Source organism: Aedes aegypti, chromosome 2 (assembly GCF_002204515.2).
Source record: "Aedes aegypti strain LVP_AGWG chromosome 2, AaegL5.0 Primary Assembly, whole genome shotgun sequence".
In the NCBI taxonomy this organism is placed as follows: Eukaryota; Metazoa; Arthropoda; class Insecta; order Diptera; family Culicidae; genus Aedes; species Aedes aegypti.
This window is the reverse complement of record NC_035108.1, coordinates 182,367,763-182,391,366: the sequence shown is the minus strand read 5'-3', so window position 1 is coordinate 182,391,366 and position 23,604 is coordinate 182,367,763. Positions and strand designations below refer to the sequence as shown.

The following is a 23,604-nucleotide window of genomic DNA, read 5'->3' as shown; positions in this document are numbered from 1 at the left end:
AGAATCTCCTCCACTTGGAGACGTTTCCTAATCAAGGCTTTCGGAGCATCATTCAGGTGAGAATTATTGAGCAGCGGCAGGCAGACACTTGGAGCCTTTTATTTCGTTCTCGCTCATTTGTTCTCCTTCGGCCGCACATGCTGGGTTGGGATGTTGTTCTTGTTCTTAGGGGTGGGAGGTCTGATTTCGAACAGCAGTCAAGTCATTCGGTTCAGCTTATGTTTCTTGTCTGTTGAAGCCAAGTTTCAAGTCCATTCTGCACGGTTTCATCCTTCGATCATTGAATTGATAATTCGGGTTTTGGTTCCAAATTCAAATTTTATATAAGATCTATGCGCACGGGTTATGTAGTAACGGAAAAAAAGTAAGACCACTTAAGAGTAAAAAGTATAACTCTCGGAATTTCATGAGATTCTTTTCATTAGCCAAGACTTAGTGTTAAGGAGGATGTATTTTTAGTAGACGCTCCTATAGCCGCACTAGTGGCTTTATAAGGCCGTTTTGACACAAATCGTTGCAAACATTTTAAAAGTGATTTATGTAAGTAGGTACCATTAATTCATGGATCGATTTTGAAATTTTGAAATTATCTCTTAGTTTGTATATTTAATCCATTTCCAGTAGTTTTTTACAGTAATGTGTCGAATTGAAGTAGTTGAATGTATTTGAATTGTTTTGCTTCGAAAATCTGTGTGATCATTTGTCCCGCAGCATCTTTGAACGTCCTATTCCTATGAACCTTCTACTAAAAGTAGGACGTTACGTTACGTTAAATCAAAAGCACCATACAATCAATTATAACATAAACTCAAAAAGATACTTTTACCATAAAAAAATCAGATTGAACACATTTTTAATTTTAGATGCTAACGGTTCAAAACACAACTTTTTTTATAGCTTCGTAGTACTTTGATGAAACTAGTTGTGTTTATATCTATGAACAGCTAACCTAATAATTTGTCAAACCCACACAGTGCACTGCAGTGTTGCCAGTATTTCTGTTTTGTGTGTTGAAATAAACCTACTACAAACTTTTGTTCCGTGTGAGCTTTTGCCCCGAATTACTGTATATGTGTTTACGGTTATTTCTTTCCTCGTTCGCCAGCTAGCTAATAAACAGTTTGCGAAAAAGCCCATTTTTGATAAATCCTGGGTATTTCTTCACGTGATTTGTCTCATATTTCTCTTGGAACACAAATCAAACTTAGTGGCATCGTATAGAGGAAGGATATAGCTCTCATCCGAGACTAAACAGAATTTAGCGACCATTTTAAATTAGGAGGTCATTTTGAGTTTTATTAGAAAGTCCGTTTTTAACCATTAGCGCACCACTCGTTTAGAATTCTGAGGTTACAATCAGACAGCTGAGAAAAACTGAGTTAGATAGGCTACAAAAACTAGGTGAGCAATGGTGTTCACCCCATGAAATGAACGATTTTCTAAATCATGTTCTACGATTTTGACGTAAATGAAAACACTATTTTTTGTACAACAAAGAAACAAGTTTTCAATCGTGTTTTCTTCGTGTCGCGCGAAGAATAAGAGTATTGATTTAAGTGAAAAAAAATCTGGCAGCCATCTTGTATTTTGACGCCATCTTTATTTTAAGTAGTAGAATGAGTTTTTAAGCAGTTGTTGAATTTTATTGGTACCGTATCACTTACTGTTCATGTTCTTATTTTCGTGGCATTACGTCCCTACTGGAACAGAGCCTGCTTCTCAGAATTCGTTAAAAAACAGGTTTTAATTTATAACAAATTTTCTTTTACAATGCATATTTGGTACCATAATGATTTTTCGGCATACCTTCAAGTTCAGGAATAGCATTCAGTCTTTCATTTATTTGGTCTAAAACCGTTGATTGAACAACCGAGAAAAAATGAAAATGAAAGAATCTGATTATTTTTTTTCCAATGGATGCCTCACAATTCAACATGATGAGCGCTAAGATGATAAAAAACAATCAATCGCTTAAAACCAACATGGCGTCGTATTCCAAGATGACCACCAGATTTTTCAATCTCAAAATGATTATTGGCATTACGATGGCAGGTTGAACTTTACTTAATGGCACAGAAAATCAAGACATTTTTTACTTCAAAAACTTAAGATTTTCTCTATAAATAAATGTACTTTTGGCAATATTTCATATTAAAACTACAGATATCACCACAAGACTAAGGGCCAGTTTCGCCTAGTTGATTTGATTGCAGCCAGCCGTGCGCGCGGGTGGCTGCGTTTTGAATGTTGCATCACGTTTACCTCGCTCTGCTTTTTTTTTCGATTCGGCTTGTAAAAATTAGATTCGGCGGATGGTGCTATGTCACGTGCAAATGTTCTGTGGAAACATGTTTTTCAAAGTGCTAATTTTTTTTTTTCGGGAGATGTTTTGCTTGCGTTTTGCTCGAAAGTGCTCTGGGATATATCCAGCAATTTAATTCGTTTCACGCGACTCTTTTTTTTCTATCTCCTGTTTGTGTTAAGCGTGTTGATTGAAAATATGGAATGTGAGAAGCGACGGATTGCGAAGGAGTTTCGAAAAAGGAATTTGTTGAGTTTGTTCTGATCAGCAGCGCATGACCACAATATTAACCATTTGTCGGCCAGAACGTCTACCAATCGTATCCTATGGCACTAACCTTTCCATCAACATTCCACAACATCCCGTAACACCTATGAGAGGTCGTAGAGTTCTCTGCATCTTTCTAATCATCCTTTCCCATTCCCCAGCTTTCGCAAGGACGTGGCCAGGATAGCTCTCGGTTATTGGAGGATGCGTCAATCTTGTCTAAGAGTTAGAGGTTAGTCCCAAATTTCTGACTTTGGTAACGGACGGGAAGGAGGCAACTCTCATACAATGATCTAGGACTGTATTACCTACGAATTTGTGCGAAAAGCTTAATGCTAATGTTAATGCTAGATATCACCACAAGATTTACTTATGTCCATATGCACAATATTTTAACTTCATTCAATGATTCAACATGCATATGGGTAAAAAAATGTTTGTTGATCAATGGTTTTGGACCGTCTTCATTTATTGAATTCATTCATTGATCACAAAGAAAACATAAACGATTAAAACATTGTTTCTTTGTTGCACAAAAAAAAAAAAATGATGAACTTTCTCGGGGATACGACTGTGATGATAATGTTCTAATCTAATCTAATCTAATCTAATCTAATCTAAGCGCTTGCACAACCAATATTGAAAAGCATCCTGGAAATACCGTAATTTCTTCCAGTATTTTCTTGTCAGTATTAATGTTTGCAGCATATCAATGATTTGATACAAACATTAAAATGGCCAGGCCCACTGTGCAGACTTGGGGTTTGAAGAGAATTCAAAAATTAACGTCGATCAGGTTATTCACGAATGAATAACATGATCGACGAAAAAGTTTGAAGTATTGTGAAAGACGAAACGGGGACAACCGTACCAACCGTTCCATTTAGGATGATAAGCAAAATCGTTGGAAGAGGCGTTGCTAAGAAAGTTAATGCGCACTCCATTGTTGTTTTTGGTCCTTTTCCTGGGATGGGACACAGGTATTTCTCCCGTATGTCCTGGCTACAAAGCCTAGGCTTAAGCGCCCTTACTCGCTCTCTGAAAAAAAAAAAATCTGACCTCCCTCGCGTTTTGTAGCTCTTTGTGATATAAAATAGTTTCAACCTTTTGTTACAATAATTGTATCTAAAATACTTCTAAATAAAAAGTGAAAAACAAATTCTAATGTTGCTAAAATACGAAATGTATGTGATTGATAATGGCTCACCAAGATCCAAGATAAGTCTTTTTACAAAGAAAATTAAAAAAAAAATCTGCTTCAGCATTACGTATCATGTTATGTGATTTGTTGCGCCATGAGAACCACTATCTTTAAACGAATAACAAGCTCTTAAAATCAAATTTTACGCGCAGTTCAAAAATTGTCCAAACAGCGTTGACTATCACTACCAGATGGCCATTCCATCTACCAGGACTAAACTTCATCTCCCATCCAGTCCACGATGACCTTTCTGCTATAAAAAGTGTATTGGAAGAGTAACTTTTGCATGGTTCTCGAAAAGCTCATAAACCACTTGTATTCACCGCATCAACACAAACCTGATCACCAATGGACCAATGCACAAGTTCACTATATGACGTTTGAGCGGTGCCGTGCTATTTATGTGACCAAATAACGAGCGAATATGGCACCGCACAAACGTCAAATGACTGAACTTGTGCATTGGTCCTTGACATTCAAGCTATCACAAACAATGCAAACCCAAATTGAAAAGAACTCACCGGATCCAACCTTCAAAAGAAACGTTCCGTCGATCTCAGAATTGTTCAAAAGGGATGATGAGCGTGCCGATGATCCTCCTGTAACGTTAGTTCCTAGTGTAGGCATTGCTGCATAATCGATGGCCGGAATGTCACATCCCGCATTGAACAAACTTGAATCATCACGAACTTCTTTTGAATAACCAAATAAGTGCACATCCACACCAACTGTTTTTCACAAATAAAATTTCAAAATTTTCACAAAACTGACGGAGCATAAAATATTTGCTTCCGTTTTTAGCCGCCGCACACTTCGATCTCATACGACTGTGATGATAATGTTCTGCGCAAAAACGGATTTTATTGTTTTCATCCGTCGACGGAGGAGCTGAAGGCGGCGGCACAACTTCGAGAACGAACAGCGGTGCTAGATCATACTTTTGCATTCGATCGCACACAAATAGTGGATTCTAGTTTTAAGAAACAGAATTTATAAATACTGGAAACATGCCACATTAAAAACTCTCCAACAAGCGTACAGATACAGACAATTTGAGTAAAACATATGCCGGCGTATTGCACACTAGAGTGATTCAAAAAATCGTTTTTGCTCCACACCGCTCATTCGATTTTAGACCAAATTCTGAGTGTCCTCCCAAAATTTGAGCTCATTTGGATAAAAACTGAGACTGCACAAGCCTTTTAAAGTTTGTATGGGAATTAGTATGGGAAAAGCAAGCAATTCAATCAATCGGTCATAGTGTTTGCCCATGTGCTCTTGGGGATTAGACTTATGTTGATTCTGTGAGATACAACAATCAGCTACAACTTTGCCGAAGACCGTTTTTAAATCGGACTCCTCGGTAATTAGTTATTGATTTTTGAATGAGTTGTAAAACTTTGGCTATAATTAATAGGCTGTTCTGCAGGCATCACTGGATATATGCAGTATAACATAGTAGCCATGATTTGTGCGTGCTATCTTTCGCGCCAGGTGCACCAATGTTGCCTGTTCAGAAATTAAATGAGCACTGCTGAAGAATTTGTGACTGGATATAAATCAATAACTAATTACTGAGACGTCCGATTTGAAAGCGGTCTTCGGCAAAGTTGTAGTTGATGAATGTATCTCGCAGTATCAACGTAGTTCTAATCTCCAAGAACACATGGGCAAACACTATTACCGATTGAATGAATTGGTTGCTTTTCTCATAGTAATTCCCATATAAACTTTAAAGGGCTTGTGCAGTCTCAGTTTTCATCCAAATGAGCTCAAATTTTGGGAGGACACTCAGAATTTGGTCTAAAATCGAATGAGCGGTGTGGAGCAAAAACGATTTTTTGAACCACTCTATTGCACACACTTAGGAACAATAGATGTAGTGAAGCCGATAGATAGATAAGACACACAACACACAGAGAATCAACCAACGCAACAAGAGTCTACACAAGAAGAGTGAAAATGGCGCCAAACCGACAAGTTCTGCTACCCGGATCGTTTTTACGGATTCTACCCCGTGTTAGATACCAGAACGGGTAAAGTAAGTAATCGAGACGATAAAAGTGCTCTAGCGATTCTACCCCATTACCCCGAATGGCATTAACCCGAATAACATTACCCCGAAATCCAAGTCCCCGAACGACCCATAACCCCGAATGACATTAGCCCAAATTTGAATATCATTGGGAAATGGCATCAATGTCATCATGTCAATATAATTGTAAATTAAGGGAAACACCACACTCTGCTCGCCTGGTGTTCGAATCTAATAGGGTCCTAAAGCCCTGTCCCAATTTTAGTTCCAAACGCTTAAGATTAGGCCAGAAACACATATATACTAAATTTTTAAATTATTTTCGTTGGGTTAAGCCTAAAAATACATTTTTTTACGGTTTTTGAGAATCTGTCGCACCTCTTGGTTTAAACTCAAATGTTGGGTATATTTTGTTTTCCGTGTCCCTCCCGAAACGTCAAATAGGAAAAACCCCAGTGTTAAAACTAGAAGCATTTTTGCCGATAAAGTGAACGTCATACATGATCAGAAGTGTAAAGGTGGCTTCATCTCATTACCCCAAACGCCACTACCTCGAATGGGTCATTATCCCGAACGCCACTACCCCGAATAGTATGAGATACAGTGTTGTTTTGCGGGCAAAAATGCGTCTCTAATGAATACTGGTAATAACTAGCGTGTAAAATTCGTCGGTAAAATGTTCATCATATATTTTCCCTTCTTTTATATATTAGCTATTCTTTCAAAATATTTTGTTGACAACTATCTTCTTCTCATTCCTTCTGAGACAGTGCCTGTTTATCAGTTGAGTGGGAACTTTCGCAATTCAAGGGTTCATTCACAAATTTCATAACACCATAAAAATGCCGTTTTTGACACCAACCCACCCCCTCGTACCCTTTTTTTGTGAGGAAATTCTACACATTGTGTATGAGCTTTAACATTTTGAAGACAACTACACACAGCATTTTGTGCCTTCTTCAGCGTTACTAAATTTGTGAATGGGCTTTTAATAAAATAAGCTTTTTATTGACTGAGAGCTTTCCTTGTCAATTTACCATTCTTGTACATGTGCCTCTATGCCCAAGGACGTCAAGGAAATGTTCAATGCATAAGATCCGCCACATAAGGTATTCGAACCCATATCCCTTAATATGATCTTGCTGAACAGCTGCATGCTCACCGGTATTTGGACTCCATGATAGTGTTCATATTTCAATTTTTTTTAACAAAGATATTCCTTACTTATTGAAATAGGTTGTGCCATAGCGTCACGTTGCTACAGTGATCATTCAGCTGCTAACATTTCACCAAAAATTAGCCCTTCTTCCTTAAATAGGCTTAATAAGTCGAGTCTAGTGCACGACACTGAAGACGGCCCTACAGTTGAGGTCGAAATACGCGTATCTGTCGAAGGATACAAACTCTAGTGGAATTAAATGGTATAGTACTAAATTCGGTTTCTCGTCTACTTAAATAGGCTGTTTTTCAAGTTTTCGTTGGATAAGCTAGTTACTAATATTCCTATTAAGAATAGTTTTTTTTTAAAGGAATATATCTTGAAGGCATTCAATACAGTGAAGCCTGCTATAATTCTAATCAGAAAATTTCTCTTCCTTTTATCTTCTTGTATTAAAACAGACAGGTCTCTTATAGATATGCTCACCACTTTTCTGCCATCATTTCTTCATTACCTTGAATAAAAAAAATGGTTATCTCCTCGAAATACAAATTAATGATCCCACAAACCAACGAAAGTTTTTACTGTAGCGGCAATCAGAGGTCACCGTTTTTCTAACATGTACAAGTGTATTTACGTTTCCTTGCTATAGCGGAACGGTTGTCTATCAGGTTGGTTTTTAAGCGAGTTCCATAGAACAACACGTCCAATAAGAGACGTATAGTCCTTATTTTGTGCATATTATAGCTATCCTTTTAATGATGAATTCACCCTTCTTTTCGAAATAAGCTATTCTTCAGAGCATTGCAATGTAGCTGTGTGAATCTCACCAAAATTAGAGGATAAATCCAAACAAAACTTAGTATGTAAAAATTATTTGCTGAAAAACTAGCTGATTTTTTATCTTCTAAAATTTGAAAAATACATTGTTGAGCCAAAGTCGTTAAATACTCATAAGAAATCGTACAATTATCCCCCACTCTCTAACTAGAATAAATCTCGAAATGCATTCGGGGTAGTTGCGTTCGGGGTAATAACGCATTCAGGGTAAAAGCTTTCGGGGTAATAGCGTTGGGGGTAGTGGCATTCGGGGTAGTGGCGTTCGGGGTAGTGTCATAGTGTCGTAAAGGTTCATATTTGGAACAATTTTAAAATTACAGTTTCAATATGTTATAGCCGTTATTTGAGCTGGAAAAATTGCTAAAGTAGTTGCAAATGCAATTGCAATTGTAAAATGCATTAAACATTTTAGGACCCAATTGACTCTTGTTTGTGGACCTCGTATGTTGAGTTATGCTGCCTATGCTGTGAGCATGTGAACGATAAAAAGGAAACTAGTTAGTAAGTTACCTTAACGGTGTCCGGCCATTTGGTCGAATGCCGTTTGGCTGAACGCCATTAGGCCGAACACGATTAGGCCGAACGCCATTAGGCCGAATACCATTTTGCTGAAATGGTCGTTTGGCCGAATTACGAACTAAAAATTAATTAGATGTGTAGAATATATCAGTGCAGCCGAATGACTCATCAACTCTTAAATTTTCAGATTTTTATGATGTTACCGGACATCATGTTTATCACTGTATTATAGAGCTTCAAGAGAAAGATTAAACTGATTTGTTGATTTCAGAAGAATCTTTGGATTCCGCACAAGGTTTCGAGACGATGACTGGTTCGTTTATGGGTTATCAACTTTGTTCTGAAGTTGATGTTCAATGATTTCATCAGAATTTTTTCCTTCTTTTTAACATAGGCTATTTGTTCGAGTTTTACTGGTTTCATTACTATTGACAAAAATTTGGTTATATTACAATTGGGTGTATAAGTTCTTTAAGTTGGGGCCTTCCTTAGCCGAGTGGTTAGAGTCCGTGGCTACAAAGCAAAGCGATGCTGAAGGTGTCTAGGTTCGATTCCCGGTCGGTCCAGGATCTTTCCGTAATGGAAATTTCCTTGACTTCCCTGGGCAATAGAGTATAATCGTACCTGCCACACGATATACGAATCTATGACATTTGGTCGAAAGACATTTGGTCGAATGACATTTAGTCGAATGACGTTTGGTCGAAAGTACATTTGGTCGAACGGACATTTCGTCGAATGGACATTTGGTCGAAAAGGTTTAGTTGAAACAGAAAGCAAATGAAATTTGGTCGAACCGACATTTTGTGGAAAGAATTGTGCTTGAGTCTAAATAGTATGTAGCATTTTGTCGCTAATGCAAGAGTGATTGAATAATTGAAAAATTATCAGCCATTTTACAAACAATCTATATGCGATTAGCAAAACTTTGATAATCAATTTGATGGACGCTCTTCCAAGGTATCAATCTACTTAGTTTTGAGATGCATTTATAGTTAGTACTCGGGTTCAGTTTGGCTTTCTATTCCGCAGAATCATAAGGTGTTCTGTAGCTTAGTTGGTTAAAGCGCCGGTCTAGCGTACACGGAGTCGTGAGTTCGAGTCTCACTAGAACGCGTATTTTTTCGCAAATTCATGTCTCAATTTGTCAAACAAACACACTGTGTCTTCTGATTACAAGTTCTCAAAAAACTATGTTTCAGACATACCAGCAAAATCTGGTTTATGCCAGTAAAGGGCAAACATTCATTAATGTATCAATCTACCTCTTGCGGTTTTTTATGTTTCATGCTGCTTTTTCGTTCAGGCATGTTCTGAGATTCAAGATAAGCTGATCTTAAATGGGAACAAGCCAACTTTTTTCACCTTAGTCAACTCGTCTTCTCTTACCCGATACATAGAATTAGCACAGTTTTCATATTTTATAATCCAAACTTCTACTGCAAACAACTGTTATTCACCCGAAGTCATCAACACTGTCAGCAAGGCCATATATTTGCTTGAGGATTATTATTAAGCTGGAAGTCACAATAAGCCAATTGGCCATAAGTAGAGTTCTGATTTCCGCATTCAAAATTATTACTCACAACCGTGAGCTGCAAGACCTGGAATTCAAAGAAAGATCCCGAGCACTCTCTCCGACTGTTTCCATCAGATGAGCTAATCTTCATTACGAAGAACGATGATAATTCAAAAGAATAATAAATAAAGAAAACATTATGTCCACATCGTTGAGTAATAACACAACTTGTTGTGCAGTATTTCAAAGAATGATGATATTTTAAAAGAATAATTAATTCACTAGAGCTAAATATTTCAGTCAATGTACAAAATAACTACTAAAAAATACATTTGAATAATCATTGCAATCCTAGATTTTGGCATAACTTCAAATTACAAATAAAAATGTGTATTGAGTTTAAAAATAAGACTACATAAAATGTCCCATTATTTATTCAACAACAGTTAATGATTATTCAAAGCAAAACGTTATCTCATCAACTTTGCAACACTTAGGAAACAATAATCACTTTTACCAAATTATTCCGTTCAACTTATCATCATTCGATAAAAATAAATTTTCCAAAGCCATTCGACCAAATGTCCATTCGACGAAATGTCCTTTCGACCAAATGTACTTTCGACCAAATGTCATTCGACCAAACGTCATTCGACCAAATGTCATTCGACGAAATGTCCTGAAGCCCAATATACAAATGCAAAAATGGCAACTTTGGTGACTTTGTATATTCGTATGTTTTTCTTTTGGGTGCATTATTGAAAAAAAAAAGATGGGAAAATGGGGAAGAGGTTGTGTGTTATGCTACGTATTTTTAAGGGGTGTATTAACATTTGTCATAAAATGCTACAAGGGGAAGAGTGTGTACGAAATCGGTGAAACAAAATCTATTGCCATTTATGGAACAGGTCATAATTGAACCATCATCCTCTACTCCTCACTCAAGAGCATTGTAGCAGAGAGAAAAATAAATCTAGCAAGTTCAATAGATAGAATGGAAGCGTGCCAGCAGCTGTGAATGGTTACCACTTGATCCCGTGAATCATAGGATGCGCATACTGAGCCTTGGTCATTCTGTTTTCTGCCTCTGGTTGGTTTTTGCCATTCAATCTTTCGCCGATGATATCGAGTGGTAGCGACCACCATGTCCGAAGACTACACCCGGTCTCCGACGATGACGATGATTATGATGTTATTTTTGTTCCGTTGCTGCGTTCGCCCAGCCATCCATCCATTCTGTCGGCAGCCAAATTGCCAAGCAGTTAAATAAGGAAAACAAGATATTCATTTCTTTAATGCTGATTTTTATTTTTTTTATTGTTTGTTGCTATTTTGGAATTTTTATTGTTTGCTTCCAATCATTATCTTGACTGTTTTTAGATAAATAGTGTTATTTGTCCTTTTCCTAGAACATGCTAACATTTTTCCTCATGCTCGTAGATACCACGTCTGAAGTGGAATAGAATGTTGCGCTGCTTCACGCTCGTAATAGTTGCACGTGTACGCGAATTGTGTACAGGTATTATCAAATGATAGACATTTTCCACAGTTCAAGCGGTTCTGTTGAACTCGTCTAGCAGCTGATCTAGAGGTGTTGTGATGATTAAAAGTGTTTGATGATGTGAAGCTAACTGATCCCGAGCAGTTTCAAAACAGGTTTAGTAAAGGACATCATTAGAAGCGAATTCGTACAATTGATGTCGCGATGATAAATATGCTAATTGATGACTTTTAATCATTGGCAATGATTTTATACCCGTTGAGGCATAATTGCGTCACGTTGCGAATGATGATGGAGGATGCAAAAACTGTGGATCGTATATTTTACGGTCCTTTTTTAACACTAATGACGTCAAATACTAGTTTGAGTCAACCGCTCTCAATATTAGTTTGTTTTCTTCTATTTTGTTATTTTATACGCTTGTTCTAAGTTGAGCCTCTCACATCATTCAAAATTGTTGGCTTAACCGATTGATACGTTTTACGAACTGCCATTTCCTTGTAGTCGTATAACCAGAAATTCTATGCTTGATCTGAAAATACCGAGATGCCTTTAGAAAAAAAAAGTAATGGGAACTTACGGCAGAATTCTTGAAACGTCGCGGGTGGTCAAGGAGATTACACTAAAATTTCGCGGTTTAGTTGCGATCTCATTGGCTTGACCATATTTTAAATAAAATGCTGGTTTAAAGTGAAAAATATTCTTTATACATGTGAATTTCACGGAATTTCATTGATGTTTTTTTTTTATTATTATTTTACAAACTGAAAAAAACGTTGCTATTTTCCTGAGCATTGGATCGACCAAAATTTTAAGTTAATGTGTCATTAGAACCGTAATCACATACTAACGAAATTTTGACGCAAAAATCTGGAAAGTATTCAAAATTAATGAAACAGTCATTCAAGTCATCGTGCGAAAGTTTGGGTTTCACCTGAACTTACTTAAAACACGAAAATTCTGTGAAATCTCAAACCAATCATGTGCGCGTCAATATTTGCGTTTGAAAAGGCTTTGAACTATTGAAATGGGTTAAAAAATGGCAGAGACAAAAATTGACAAAAATGATTTGCGTGCGGCTCCAGTGATCCCAAACTTTGGCATGATACATACATCATACTAAGGGATGAACCCAAACTTTTGTACGATGACTTGAATGACTGTTTCATTAAATTTCAATAATTTTCAGATTATTCTGCCTAAATTTCATGACTTCTCTTCGAAGAGTATAAGATTACGATTCTAATGACACATTGATTCAAAATTTCGAACCAAAGCTGAGGAAATAAGCTATATTTTTCATTACGTTTTTAGAAGAAATGTCACAACTTAAAATAAAAATGTAGTACAAAAAATTCAGAAAATGTTTTTTACTAAGCAAGATTAACTATTTGCTTTTTAAATACACCATAGAGAGTTTCGATTGGACGTGTAATCACAGTCATATGGACAGAACACTTTTGTATGTTTTTTAAGGGGTGAACCCAAACTTTTGCACGGGAGTGTAGATACTCTATGCCCTAGAAATTTGAGAAAATTTCCTTGATCTTTCCTAACTGCAATACGTTTATCGCAACGGCTTTTTTGCTAAATCATGCCCCTTATCTAAAATTTTGTTTGCTTGCGAAGTGAACAAGCCTAATAAACGCTGCTAAAATATTCAATCGTATATTCCATTCCATGTTGAATCAACATTTGGCGACGACTTTGTTTGAAAACAACCCGAGCAAGCACATGGCACTGCCGAGCGGTCACATGTTTCCACTTCGTATGTCGTTCGGCTTTCAGTTGCACCGGTTTGGGGGTTGCTCTTGAAAACTCTGCCAATGACGTATTTCACATGATGTTTGTGCTCTGCTCGTTCGATGATACTAACTAACTGTCCGCTTTGTTGCCGTTGGAGCACTGTGAGCGAATGAACTTGAGTGACAATGATTCGTCACACACATTTTTATGTTTTTATTTTTGCTAATTGACTCTGCTTTTTGTGTGAATGAGACTATTAATATCTACTGAGCGCCCTAGCTATCTTAAAGCTCTAACAGAAACATTGTTTGAAATAGAAATGGTAGACTGGCCGCATGTGAGTTTTCTTTCTTAATGTTGATGAGGATAGTGCGCATTGATCAATGATTTTTATTTATTATTTATTTATAGTATTTATTTCAAAAAGAGACATGCAATCTGCAGATAAGCAGATAAAATCTTCTAGAATACATGTTGCAGATACCGTAATCCGGGGGAACATTGATCATTTTTTTGAATATTACGTTTGAAAATGCAAATGTTGCAAATTTTATATTTTTAAAACAAGTACTGCCGCCCATAGCTCATGACTATATACTGCATTCTGTTTTTTGAAAGATTTAAGCATGTTTTAAAAAAAAATTTAAGTGATATTTTGATATACCTGATATGGGGTAACATTGATCACCTATGTAAACAACGTTCGGTAATATTGAAAATATAGTTACTTACTTATATCATGGTCCCTGAAGCCGAATATGAAGGCCAAAAGCTTACAAGTAATTTACTTTTTGAGTTATTTTAAAATTAAAAACACTCCGAACCACGGAATACGCCTAAAGGTAGGCAATTTTCTAAGGGAATCCTATATTGTTTACAGCAATTCGTTAATGTTGCCTAATTGAGCATACTTATGAAAGTTTTAACAACAGAATCATTTTCGGCTATGCAATTTTTAGTAAGAACCGCAACCGCATCCTTGCTCATATCGTTGGCAGAACTTATGTGAGACATGAATCTTCGGTAGTGTCATCCTTACCCATTGAAATCATTGTTTCGAAAAGTTGACAAATTTGCGCATAATGTAAACGCAATTTCTGCAAAAACCCTCACTTACATTAGCTTATGAATATAAAAAAGAGAAGCACCATTCGTAATTTGGAAATGTTCTATCAATAAATGATGATTCGAACTTTTCACGAGGTGAGTCATTCCGATCAATGTTACCCCGCTGATCAATTATACCCCGGATTACGGTACTACTCATATGTAACTCTTTCATATCGTTTCTCGATTCGAAATGTATTGTTATTCCTAGCAAAAAAAAATATATAGAGTAACCAATTTGAACCCTCTGGGTAATTTTCCATCAAATTTCGCAGTTTATAGTTCAATAATCTGCCATCGCAATCATCGTCATCATCGAAATTTCAAAAGCAGTTTTTCCATGAGTTCCTCATTGAGGCTTCCTTATCCGAATAGTTAGAGTCCGCAGCTACAAAGCAAAGCCATGCTGAAAATGTTTGGGCTCAATTCCTGGTCAGTCTAGGATCTTTTCGTAATGGAAATTTCCTTGACTTCCTTGAGCATAGAGTATCATCGTACCTGTAACACGATATACGAATGCGAAAATGGCAACTGGGGCTAAGAAAGCTCTTAGTTAATAACTGTGGAAGTGCTCATTGAACACTTCGCTGAGAAGCAGGCACTGTTCTAGTAATAACGTTAATGCCAAGAAAAAGATGAAGAAAAAGAGTTCCTCAAGAAAACCCTCGAAGAATTTCTTTAGGTATTTTTTCTAAGATTTCTCAAGGAATTTCTTCAACAATTTTTTACTAACTTTCAGAGATACGTTTTTTTGGGGGCCCATATAGCCGTAGCGGTAAACGCGCAGCTATTCAGCATGACCAAGCTGAGGGTCGTGGGTTCGAATCCCACCGGTCGAGGATCTTTTCGGGTTGGAAATTTTCTCGACTTCCCAGGGCATAGATTATCTTCGTACCTGCCACACGATATACGCATGCAAAAATGGTCATTGGCACAGTAAGCTCTCAGTTAATAACTGTGGAAGTGCTCATAAGAACACTAAGCTGAGAAGCAGGCTCTGTCCCAGTGGGGACGTAACGCCAGAAAGAAGAAGAAGAAGAAGAGATACGTTTTGAACACCTTCAACAAAATTCTCCAGAAATTATTTTAGGTATGTTCTCGCAATTTCTTAAAGAATTCGAATGATAAATAAAATTGTTCGATGGTTTTTCTTGGTAACACAGAACTTCATTCTGTCTGTCTTGAGAAATTTTAGTAGGTTATATTTTGAGTTTCTCATAGAATGTTTGTCAGATTTTGCTAAAAAAATAGTTGCTGAAGTGAATCATGGAGGTTCCCAAATATGTCATTACCCTAGACCCATAGCTGACATGAAATTGATAATAACTATACTCTCTTCGTTGTTTTCACAAACTGCTTTATTCGAAACTTGTTGATTGGTCCAAATTAATACAAAAATTATTTGACAGTTTGACTGTTCATTGCAAAGCTTAAAGCTCTACTAGTATTTCGAAGTCGCTGATGGTAAGTTCATTCCAGCCGAATGGAATCTTGAGTACCCGTTCGTGTTCCAAAACTTTTCCCGGCGTCAGGCTTCCCTTATGGTGTCCTCGACCTATGTAAACCGTTTCGCCCCACATGGTACGACCGCAAACGACCGCCTTTGCCGGAATAGTACCACTGAACGGAACCCAGGCCACACGTGCATTACAGAGCGCTTCGTAGGATGTCATTTCGATTTCTCTTCCTTTGTGACAAGTATGGCACAACTTCTTGCGTGGAATCACCTTAGCCGGCAGTTGGCTTCCTTGATACTGTACACGTCCCACAAAAATTGGTGAGCCATCTTTATCATAACCAGCAAGGACAGCGCCTCTCGGTACAGGCAAACTGTTGCTGCTTGCTTGCCAGTCCACTAGAAACAAAAATGTATGGATCACTTTCATGATATTCTAAATTTTTCTTCTGGTAACTTACGAGCTTGAGAGCACTTCGTTGTTGGTAGGCTATTATCTACCAAAATGTCAAACTCGTGTAGCACAATTTCTTTGAATCCGTATGGTATTTTCAAGATTTTGCTGCATTCAAGAATTTTGCCTGGAGTCAAGCTTCCCTCGTAACGACCTCGTCCAAAGTACAGTTTCTCGCCGTATCGATCCCGTCCACATTCGATTGCATTGAGTGGATATACTCCCCGGAAAGGAACCCACGAAACATTAGCGTTGCACAAAGCTTCGTACTCGGTCATCTCAAATTCTAGCCCTTCATCACCAGTATGGCACATGCGTTTGCTTGGGATCACTTTGGCAGGCAGATGTAGTCCAAATCTATAAACACGACCCAAATAGATTGCTGCTCCATCGCTGTCCTTACCAGCCAAAAGGGCACCTGGCGGTACACGTCCGTTACTTTGGGCAGATACCCAATGTCCTCCGACACTTTGTTTCTGAGCTAGAATAGTGAAGATCAATTTGAAATTACCAAGATTTTGAATCAAAAAAATTAAACGTACATTCTCTCGAATCTACCAACACCTCATACTTGGGATGGGCAAGCTCAACTCCATCGAATCCAATGTACAAGCAACCGTGACTGCGTATAATTTTGCCAGGTGTCACACTCCCATTATGGTGGGCTCTTCCGATGTACAGCTGTTCTCCGTATGCTGTTTTACCGCACAATACTGCTCCTTTGGGAAGATTTCCGTTCTCACATGGAACCCAAGTGAATCCAAGTCCACACAGAACCTACAATTCATAGAATACATATAAAAAATACTTGTCTTTGAGTATCATTTCCACGAATGCCAGTTTCCCGAATCCTTTTTTCAAATTTTCCCAAATGCTCGAATGACCTGTTTTTTTCCGAAAAGTGATACATGATTTAAGGAACAAAAAATTGCCTTCAGTGACAGGCTTGTGAACTACAGTGTGGGAAATAAAAAAGTAAACAAAGTCCAGTTTTCATACAAAATTGTCATGTTTGGAGGCCTGTAGTTCTGGGTGTAATGATTTGAATGACATGAAATTTGGGCGAACTAAAAAAACGTGAATTCGTCATATTTGTTGGATTTTAACATTTTGATACACATCCCGAGCAAAGTTGAGTAACAAACAGATAACAAGAATTAGATAACTTAGTTTATTTTCATTTTGGTTGAATAAGCAGGCAACATAACAAACGTGACAAAAAAATTTTATTTTAAAGGTATCATATAAATATCTAATTGTGTTATCATCTAAAATATAAATAACACCAATAATGTGAAATAACTGAAAACAAAAAGATATAACAAAATCATCTCATATTTGTGTGAGGATTGTGCCGGTTTATTAATTATCGATAAAATACCATAGTGAATACCATGATTATTTCTTTCTTTAGTTATGTGACAATGATTTTTTTTATTTATAATTTGAAATCTTTCGGCAATTAAGGTTGAGCTTGAGCTTGATTGACCACCCGTGGTTGCTTTTCTAGTATCGCCAGAAGGAACAAGGAACCAACCAGATGACAGATTTTTTTTTCACAAATTAGTTCGAGGTTTTCGAATTATATCACCTTTTTAATATTGTACACCCTGGTATAAAGTATAAATCTATGATAGTTATGAGGATTATTGGACATTTTCCCGCATGCAAATAACCCGAAAGTCCTTTTCCCGAATGGACTGCTTTTTCGAAAGCTGTTTATCCGAATGTACAATTCACCCGAAAAAAAAAGAAGTATTTTTTATACATATTGGAAGCTATTCATGTATTTGCTATTCATTGTACGTGAAAATGTTTCAGTAACCTACTTCGACTAGCTGGTGAAAATTGAGATGAAAGATTGTTTAACACTAGGTGCCACACGATCAAAATAATAGCGTGGAGCGCCGGGATCAAAAACATCAAAAACGATCTTCGAAACTCTTTCACATTTCTCATGTCCACTACCTCACGTTTTGTACAAATGAAAAAAATGTTATTAGGGATGTTCAAATTTCCCCATGAGCAATTATATCAAAACAATTATTTTTAACTGAAAATGCATGAGAATCGAAAAAGTTATTTTTTTAAGTTTTTCAGATTAGAATAATCGTGAATGTTAAGAAACATAACACATGCATTTGCAAACAAATATTTCGTGCACTCCTACGAAGCGAATTCGGGTAGGTCGCATATTTCGACAGTAAAAACATCTATTGCTCTCATGCTAGAGGTTTGGTATCTTCAACAAAGTTTTTTGCAACAATTTGCTCTACATTTTAATCCATTTGGTTTTGATCTACAATACTTGTAACTTATCTAGTTTAGTTTTATCTTATATGCATATCGTAGTTTAAACTGTTGTTCAATGAGACAAAGTGCAACATGTGCGGGCAGGAATATCAATTTTTGATTACACTTAAAATATGTGTTACAGAAAAGAAGTAAGAAATACTTTTTTTTTCTTTGCCTAAATATCGAAATTCAAAGAATCGATATGAAGTTTCTTCAACATTATTCACAGATTCATTGCAATATACCAGAGAAAACTTTTGGGTAGTTTCAGAAACTCGAAATTGTCCAGTGAATGTGTTCGATCAGAAATATAATATTTCGATCATTCTCTTTTTATATGTATAAAAAACCTACTAATTTTCAACCTGTTTTCTGTTGTATAAATTTAGTGAATTTCTTTGGATAAAAACAATATATTTTGGATACACAAAAAAGTTCTTCTTCTCCTTCTTGGCATTACGTCTTAACTGGGTCAAAGCCTGTTTCTCAGCTTAGTATTTCTTATGAGCACTTCCACAGTTATTAACTGAGAGCTTCCTTTGCCTAAGTTGCCATTTTCGCATTCGTAATCGTTTATTTGTTGATAAACCCAGAAAAAAATCCAATTTCTAACGTTGGCTTTCAAAATTCCTACAACAATGAAACCAAGCACTGTTCAAATTCAACGCACACCTAAAAGTTCTCAAAATAGACAATCTGTCTTACTTAGTTATAAATTTATTTAGCTAAAGGCACTTTCTTGTTTTATCTGGTACGCTTCTTGGCACAAATCCAACAATGCAACACCAATATAAGCGATGAAATATGGTATTTGTTGATAGTTTTTAACTTCCAATTAACATATTTGGAAAAAGAACATATTATTAAATTAAACTCAAAGTTCGAACTTTAACATGTTGATTTTTCCAACATGTATTCAGCTGTGGAAGATTAGTAAACATGTTTAGGAAGAAAAAAAAGTTTCACTGCAATCCGAATTTCTTTCAATTAAAATACCATGAAAAAACATAATTTTAAACCCATGCACATTGGGGAAATCCGAACCCAGAGGTGGAAAAAATTGATAACTTTCACAATCGAAAGACTAAAAACAAGTTTTATAGCTTGTTTGAAAGGAAATTTTCTCAGGAATCGATTGGTGATAGTTTCATAAACGTGTGATCGCTCTGGGATAAGCAATGGTGCCCGTTTAGCCCCGATCACTTGGAAATTTTTGATTTTTATGTTGTTTTGTGTAAAATTGTTTTATTATAGGGATTATTTCCCATGAACTCCGTCATTTCTAGTCCATTCAACAATGTTCAACAGAGAACGTTATATAAAATATGGAAATTTAGGGGATTATGGGGCCGAACGTACAATGAAATATTTTTGAAGAGGATTTGTTGTTTTTAATTTTTTCAACGTGTTTTTTGATTGATTTAATTATTGTATTAGATACATAATATACAGTTCAGTACATAATAAATTTAATTCAGAGATATCTGTTCAACTAATTATGAAACAAATCATTTTTAGGGGAATTGGGGCAAAAACAGCCAAAAACTATATGCTCCCACTATCTCCTATCAATGAGGCTAACGGCAATCGATCATTTAGATCAATATCGTGTACCCAAACTATTGCATATCGTTTGGAAATGTTTGGAATTTGTGATATAAGAAGGTAAATTATTCACAATATTGTGCCTAGAGCATAATTAATGATCATACATTTCTAATAAATTTCACTACAACTTATTTCTGCAAGCTATATTCATGGTTATTTTAATATTTAAGTATTTATTTCAATTAAAAAAACAAAAAATCCTCTTCAAAAATATTTAATTGTTCATTTTGCCCCATAATTCCCTTAATTTATATTTTTAAAAACGTTCTCTATAAAAAAAATGTTGAATGAATTAGGGATGATGGAATTCATCGAAAATATTCTCCACTATAAAACAATTTTAAACAAAACAACATGAAAATCAAAAATTTCCAAGGAATCGGGGCAAAACGGGCACCATAGCTTATCCCAGAGCGGTCCCACATTCATGAAACCATCACCAATCGATTTCTGAGAAAATTTCCTTTCGAACTAGCTTTAAAACTTATTTTTTATCTTTCTATTGTGAAAGTTATCAATTTGTTCCACCTTTGGGTTCGGATTTCCCCAATGTGCCATGTTTGTCCATATTTTCAAATTCAAATTGATGACATTCAGTTTTTTTTATTCATAATATGGAATATAAAAGACTTGTAATTATGTTTGAGCAGAAATCAAATTTTTGATTAAACTTTAAATTTATTTTACTTAAAATACAACGAAAACTCCTATTTATAAACCTTGAACAGGTAAACCAAAATTTATGATGAAGACATGTATTTTTTTCTACATAAATTGCCTTGTACAAACTCAATAAACAAATTTGCGTAGAAACCAAACATTGAATTACACTCATTTTTTTTTGTGTTCATAGTTTTTATAGAGGTCAATGGGCGACCTATGGCAATTTTTCTTTGCAAAAGTAAGTTTTCCCATAGTAAATCCCACACAAACTTTGAACAGCTGGCGCTAAAACATAGTTTCTCCAATCAAGCAGAAATTTCGCACAGTTGTTATGGGACCTAAATGCATTCCAAAAAGGGGACTGGAGCGAGAATCTAAATTTTGTCCCACACTACTGGACACTTACAATCAAGTTTGTCAAAAAACTACATGTTATCGCTTGCATATCAAGTTTTCGAGTTTTAAAGTTTCGAGAGCATTGTCAATATCAAATATTGTTTGCAAAGCAATGTTAACATGAAGATTACTATCGATGTTCTTACGTATTCTAATCGGTTTGAAAATAATTGAATGTGGAGCTATTTATTGGGAATCGCTTCATGGTATATTTCAAATGTAACAGGAACATGAATCAGCGTGAGTAACCAGTTGGCTTCTAATCTGACTAGAGTCGGTAAAAATCAAATCAAACGTAAAAGGGTTTCTAGAAATAAAGAGCCAAGTAAAGCTATCGGGGTATTCAGTTTGGAAATATCCTGAGGGCACTCGTCAATTAAAATTCTGCCTTTGGAATTGCTTTTTTGACTTATTGTGAGTCAATAAGTCAGTTTGAAGCAAATTATCTTGCTGCTCAGTGCAAACAGGTAAATAGGCAGCTATGAAAGTATAGAAAATTTCACAGAACACCATTTTTATGGTAAGGATGGTAAGGAAGATTGGATTGTTAAACTTTTTAAAATTTTGAACCGCCCTAATAATTACGATGACGAATTCTTGAACGTAAATTAAAATAACTAACAAATCCATCATGGCTGCCAGAACAAATAACGGAATACTTAGATTTAAAAAGCGATGATCAGTCTGTTTGGTGCCGATAGCTGAACAAAATCTAGAAAATATATTCCAAAAACCTCTCGGAGAAACAGTAAATTCGGGGAAATGGTTTTCGGGGACATGTCGGAAAATCGTACTTATTCGGAGGCATGGACTATAGGCTCAGCACTGTTTTGATTTTGAATGGGATTTTGACGTTTACCGGCTTTAGTGTATATTGATTTTATGTAAGAGTGAAAGAGAGCGATTGATATTTGTGCATAGCCTTATTCTAGGAAAAAGGGTATTTAATGAAGTGATATTCGAAGACATTGTTTTCGGCTAAACGATATTCGGGAAAAGTAACAAAACCTAAAAAAATACAGTGTTTACATATTATCTGTTAACCTACCTCAAAACGCGGCTTGGAAAGCTCGAGCCCATCGTGAGTCACATACGCTACCCTACGAAGGGGGATCACTTTGGCTGGAAGCATATCCCCGTAGTGACTGGCACGGCCAACATATATGGGAGATCCATCATGATCCGCGCCAGCTTTTACTGCATTAGGTGGTTGAACGGCAGAATCCGCAGACCATTGTACCCACGTGTGTGCTGGAAAGATAGACGATCGATAGCGTTAGTGGTGATTCTCATCCAATTAAATATAATTCAAAACCATCTTCTATATTGAGTTGCAGATTTTAGTCCGCGATAAAGCAAAGTAACACAAAGAAATTACCACTGGATAAGCAACAACATGAACACAAATAAAAAACTGGCTTCTGTGCTGTTTCATTTTGCTAATTCTCAAGTTTTGTTTTTGCTCAAAACTAAGTTCTCTAGCTTCCGATTACTTTCAACTAATTAAGTGTTGAGTTTCTGCAAGTGAAAAAAACTTTACAAATTTTAATCGTATTCAATTTTACATGACCTGTTCACCATGTGTTGTTGAGAAATCAAATTTAAACCACTGTGCTATTTAATATTTCAAGTGCACTTCCCTGGCAACGATGACCGTGGCTTCAAACGATATATTTCAAGGTCATAAAATGTAGCGTCTGCCTTTTTTCCCAATTCATACTCGATAATAACTTAGAGTTTGATCAGTTTTGTTCAACAAAGCTATAATTGAGTATAGCAGATGGGTTTAATCGTAACCAATTCTATTTTTATCCGATCCTCCGACGAACAGGTCAATGGGTTTTCACTACATTCACATCTAATAATTATCTTTATCATATGAACAGAACACTTACCCGGGCCAGTTGAGAATTCTTCATGGTCAATGGGAAATCTATCCCAGGGTGCACTATAACTTGGTCGGGTTAGATACATCGGAATTGATAAGACTTATGATTTCTCTAGATGCTCTCTAGCACGTTGGAATCACTCCGAACACAAAATGGGACTAAAAGAAAGACAAGCAACGCTACGCGAGATACCTATCGTTCAAAAATAAAACTGTGCTGTATGCTTGTTTGTTTTTACAGAAATAATGAAAAAATGACGAAACGCTCGCAAAAAAATGGGATAAAGATGCGACTGAAACCAAATCTATCACTGTTTAAAGGAATTTTTATGTTGATGCAATTTGTTTTTGCAGCAAAGGTGACAATTATTTTGATGATTACTTTCGCTATGAAATGCACTATCTTTATTGTTTATATTTAATATTCAATATTGATTCACCATCCAAATTATAATGGATGTATTAAAAACAATTTATTCCTAATTTGGCAACGAAACTGAAATTTTCAAGACCCAATTTTTTTTTAAATGCACGGTGAACGGTAGCTTGACGGTACCTAATGTACAGAAATTAGAACAACCAGTTCGAAGCAGATTTCCGTAGGACAGGCCTATGTTGTGAATGGTGGTAGGTCATTTGGCATAAAGT

General features: G+C 36.2%; 1 protein-coding gene across 1 annotated transcript; it reads right to left on the bottom strand.

Moving 5' to 3' along the window:
- Positions 1-15,532: 15,532 nt before the first annotated feature.
- LOC5574456 lies at positions 15,533-23,168 on the bottom strand. Its single transcript, XM_001661421.2, has 5 exons — positions 22,964-23,168; positions 22,117-22,319; positions 16,649-16,883; positions 16,114-16,587; positions 15,533-16,051 (listed from the first exon to the last, which is right to left on the bottom strand). The coding sequence occupies exons 1-5, from the start codon at positions 23,040-23,042 to the stop codon at positions 15,627-15,629; spliced, it is 1,416 nt and encodes a 471-aa protein (XP_001661471.2). The 5' UTR covers positions 23,043-23,168; the 3' UTR covers positions 15,533-15,626.
- Positions 23,169-23,604: the final 436 nt, after the last annotated feature.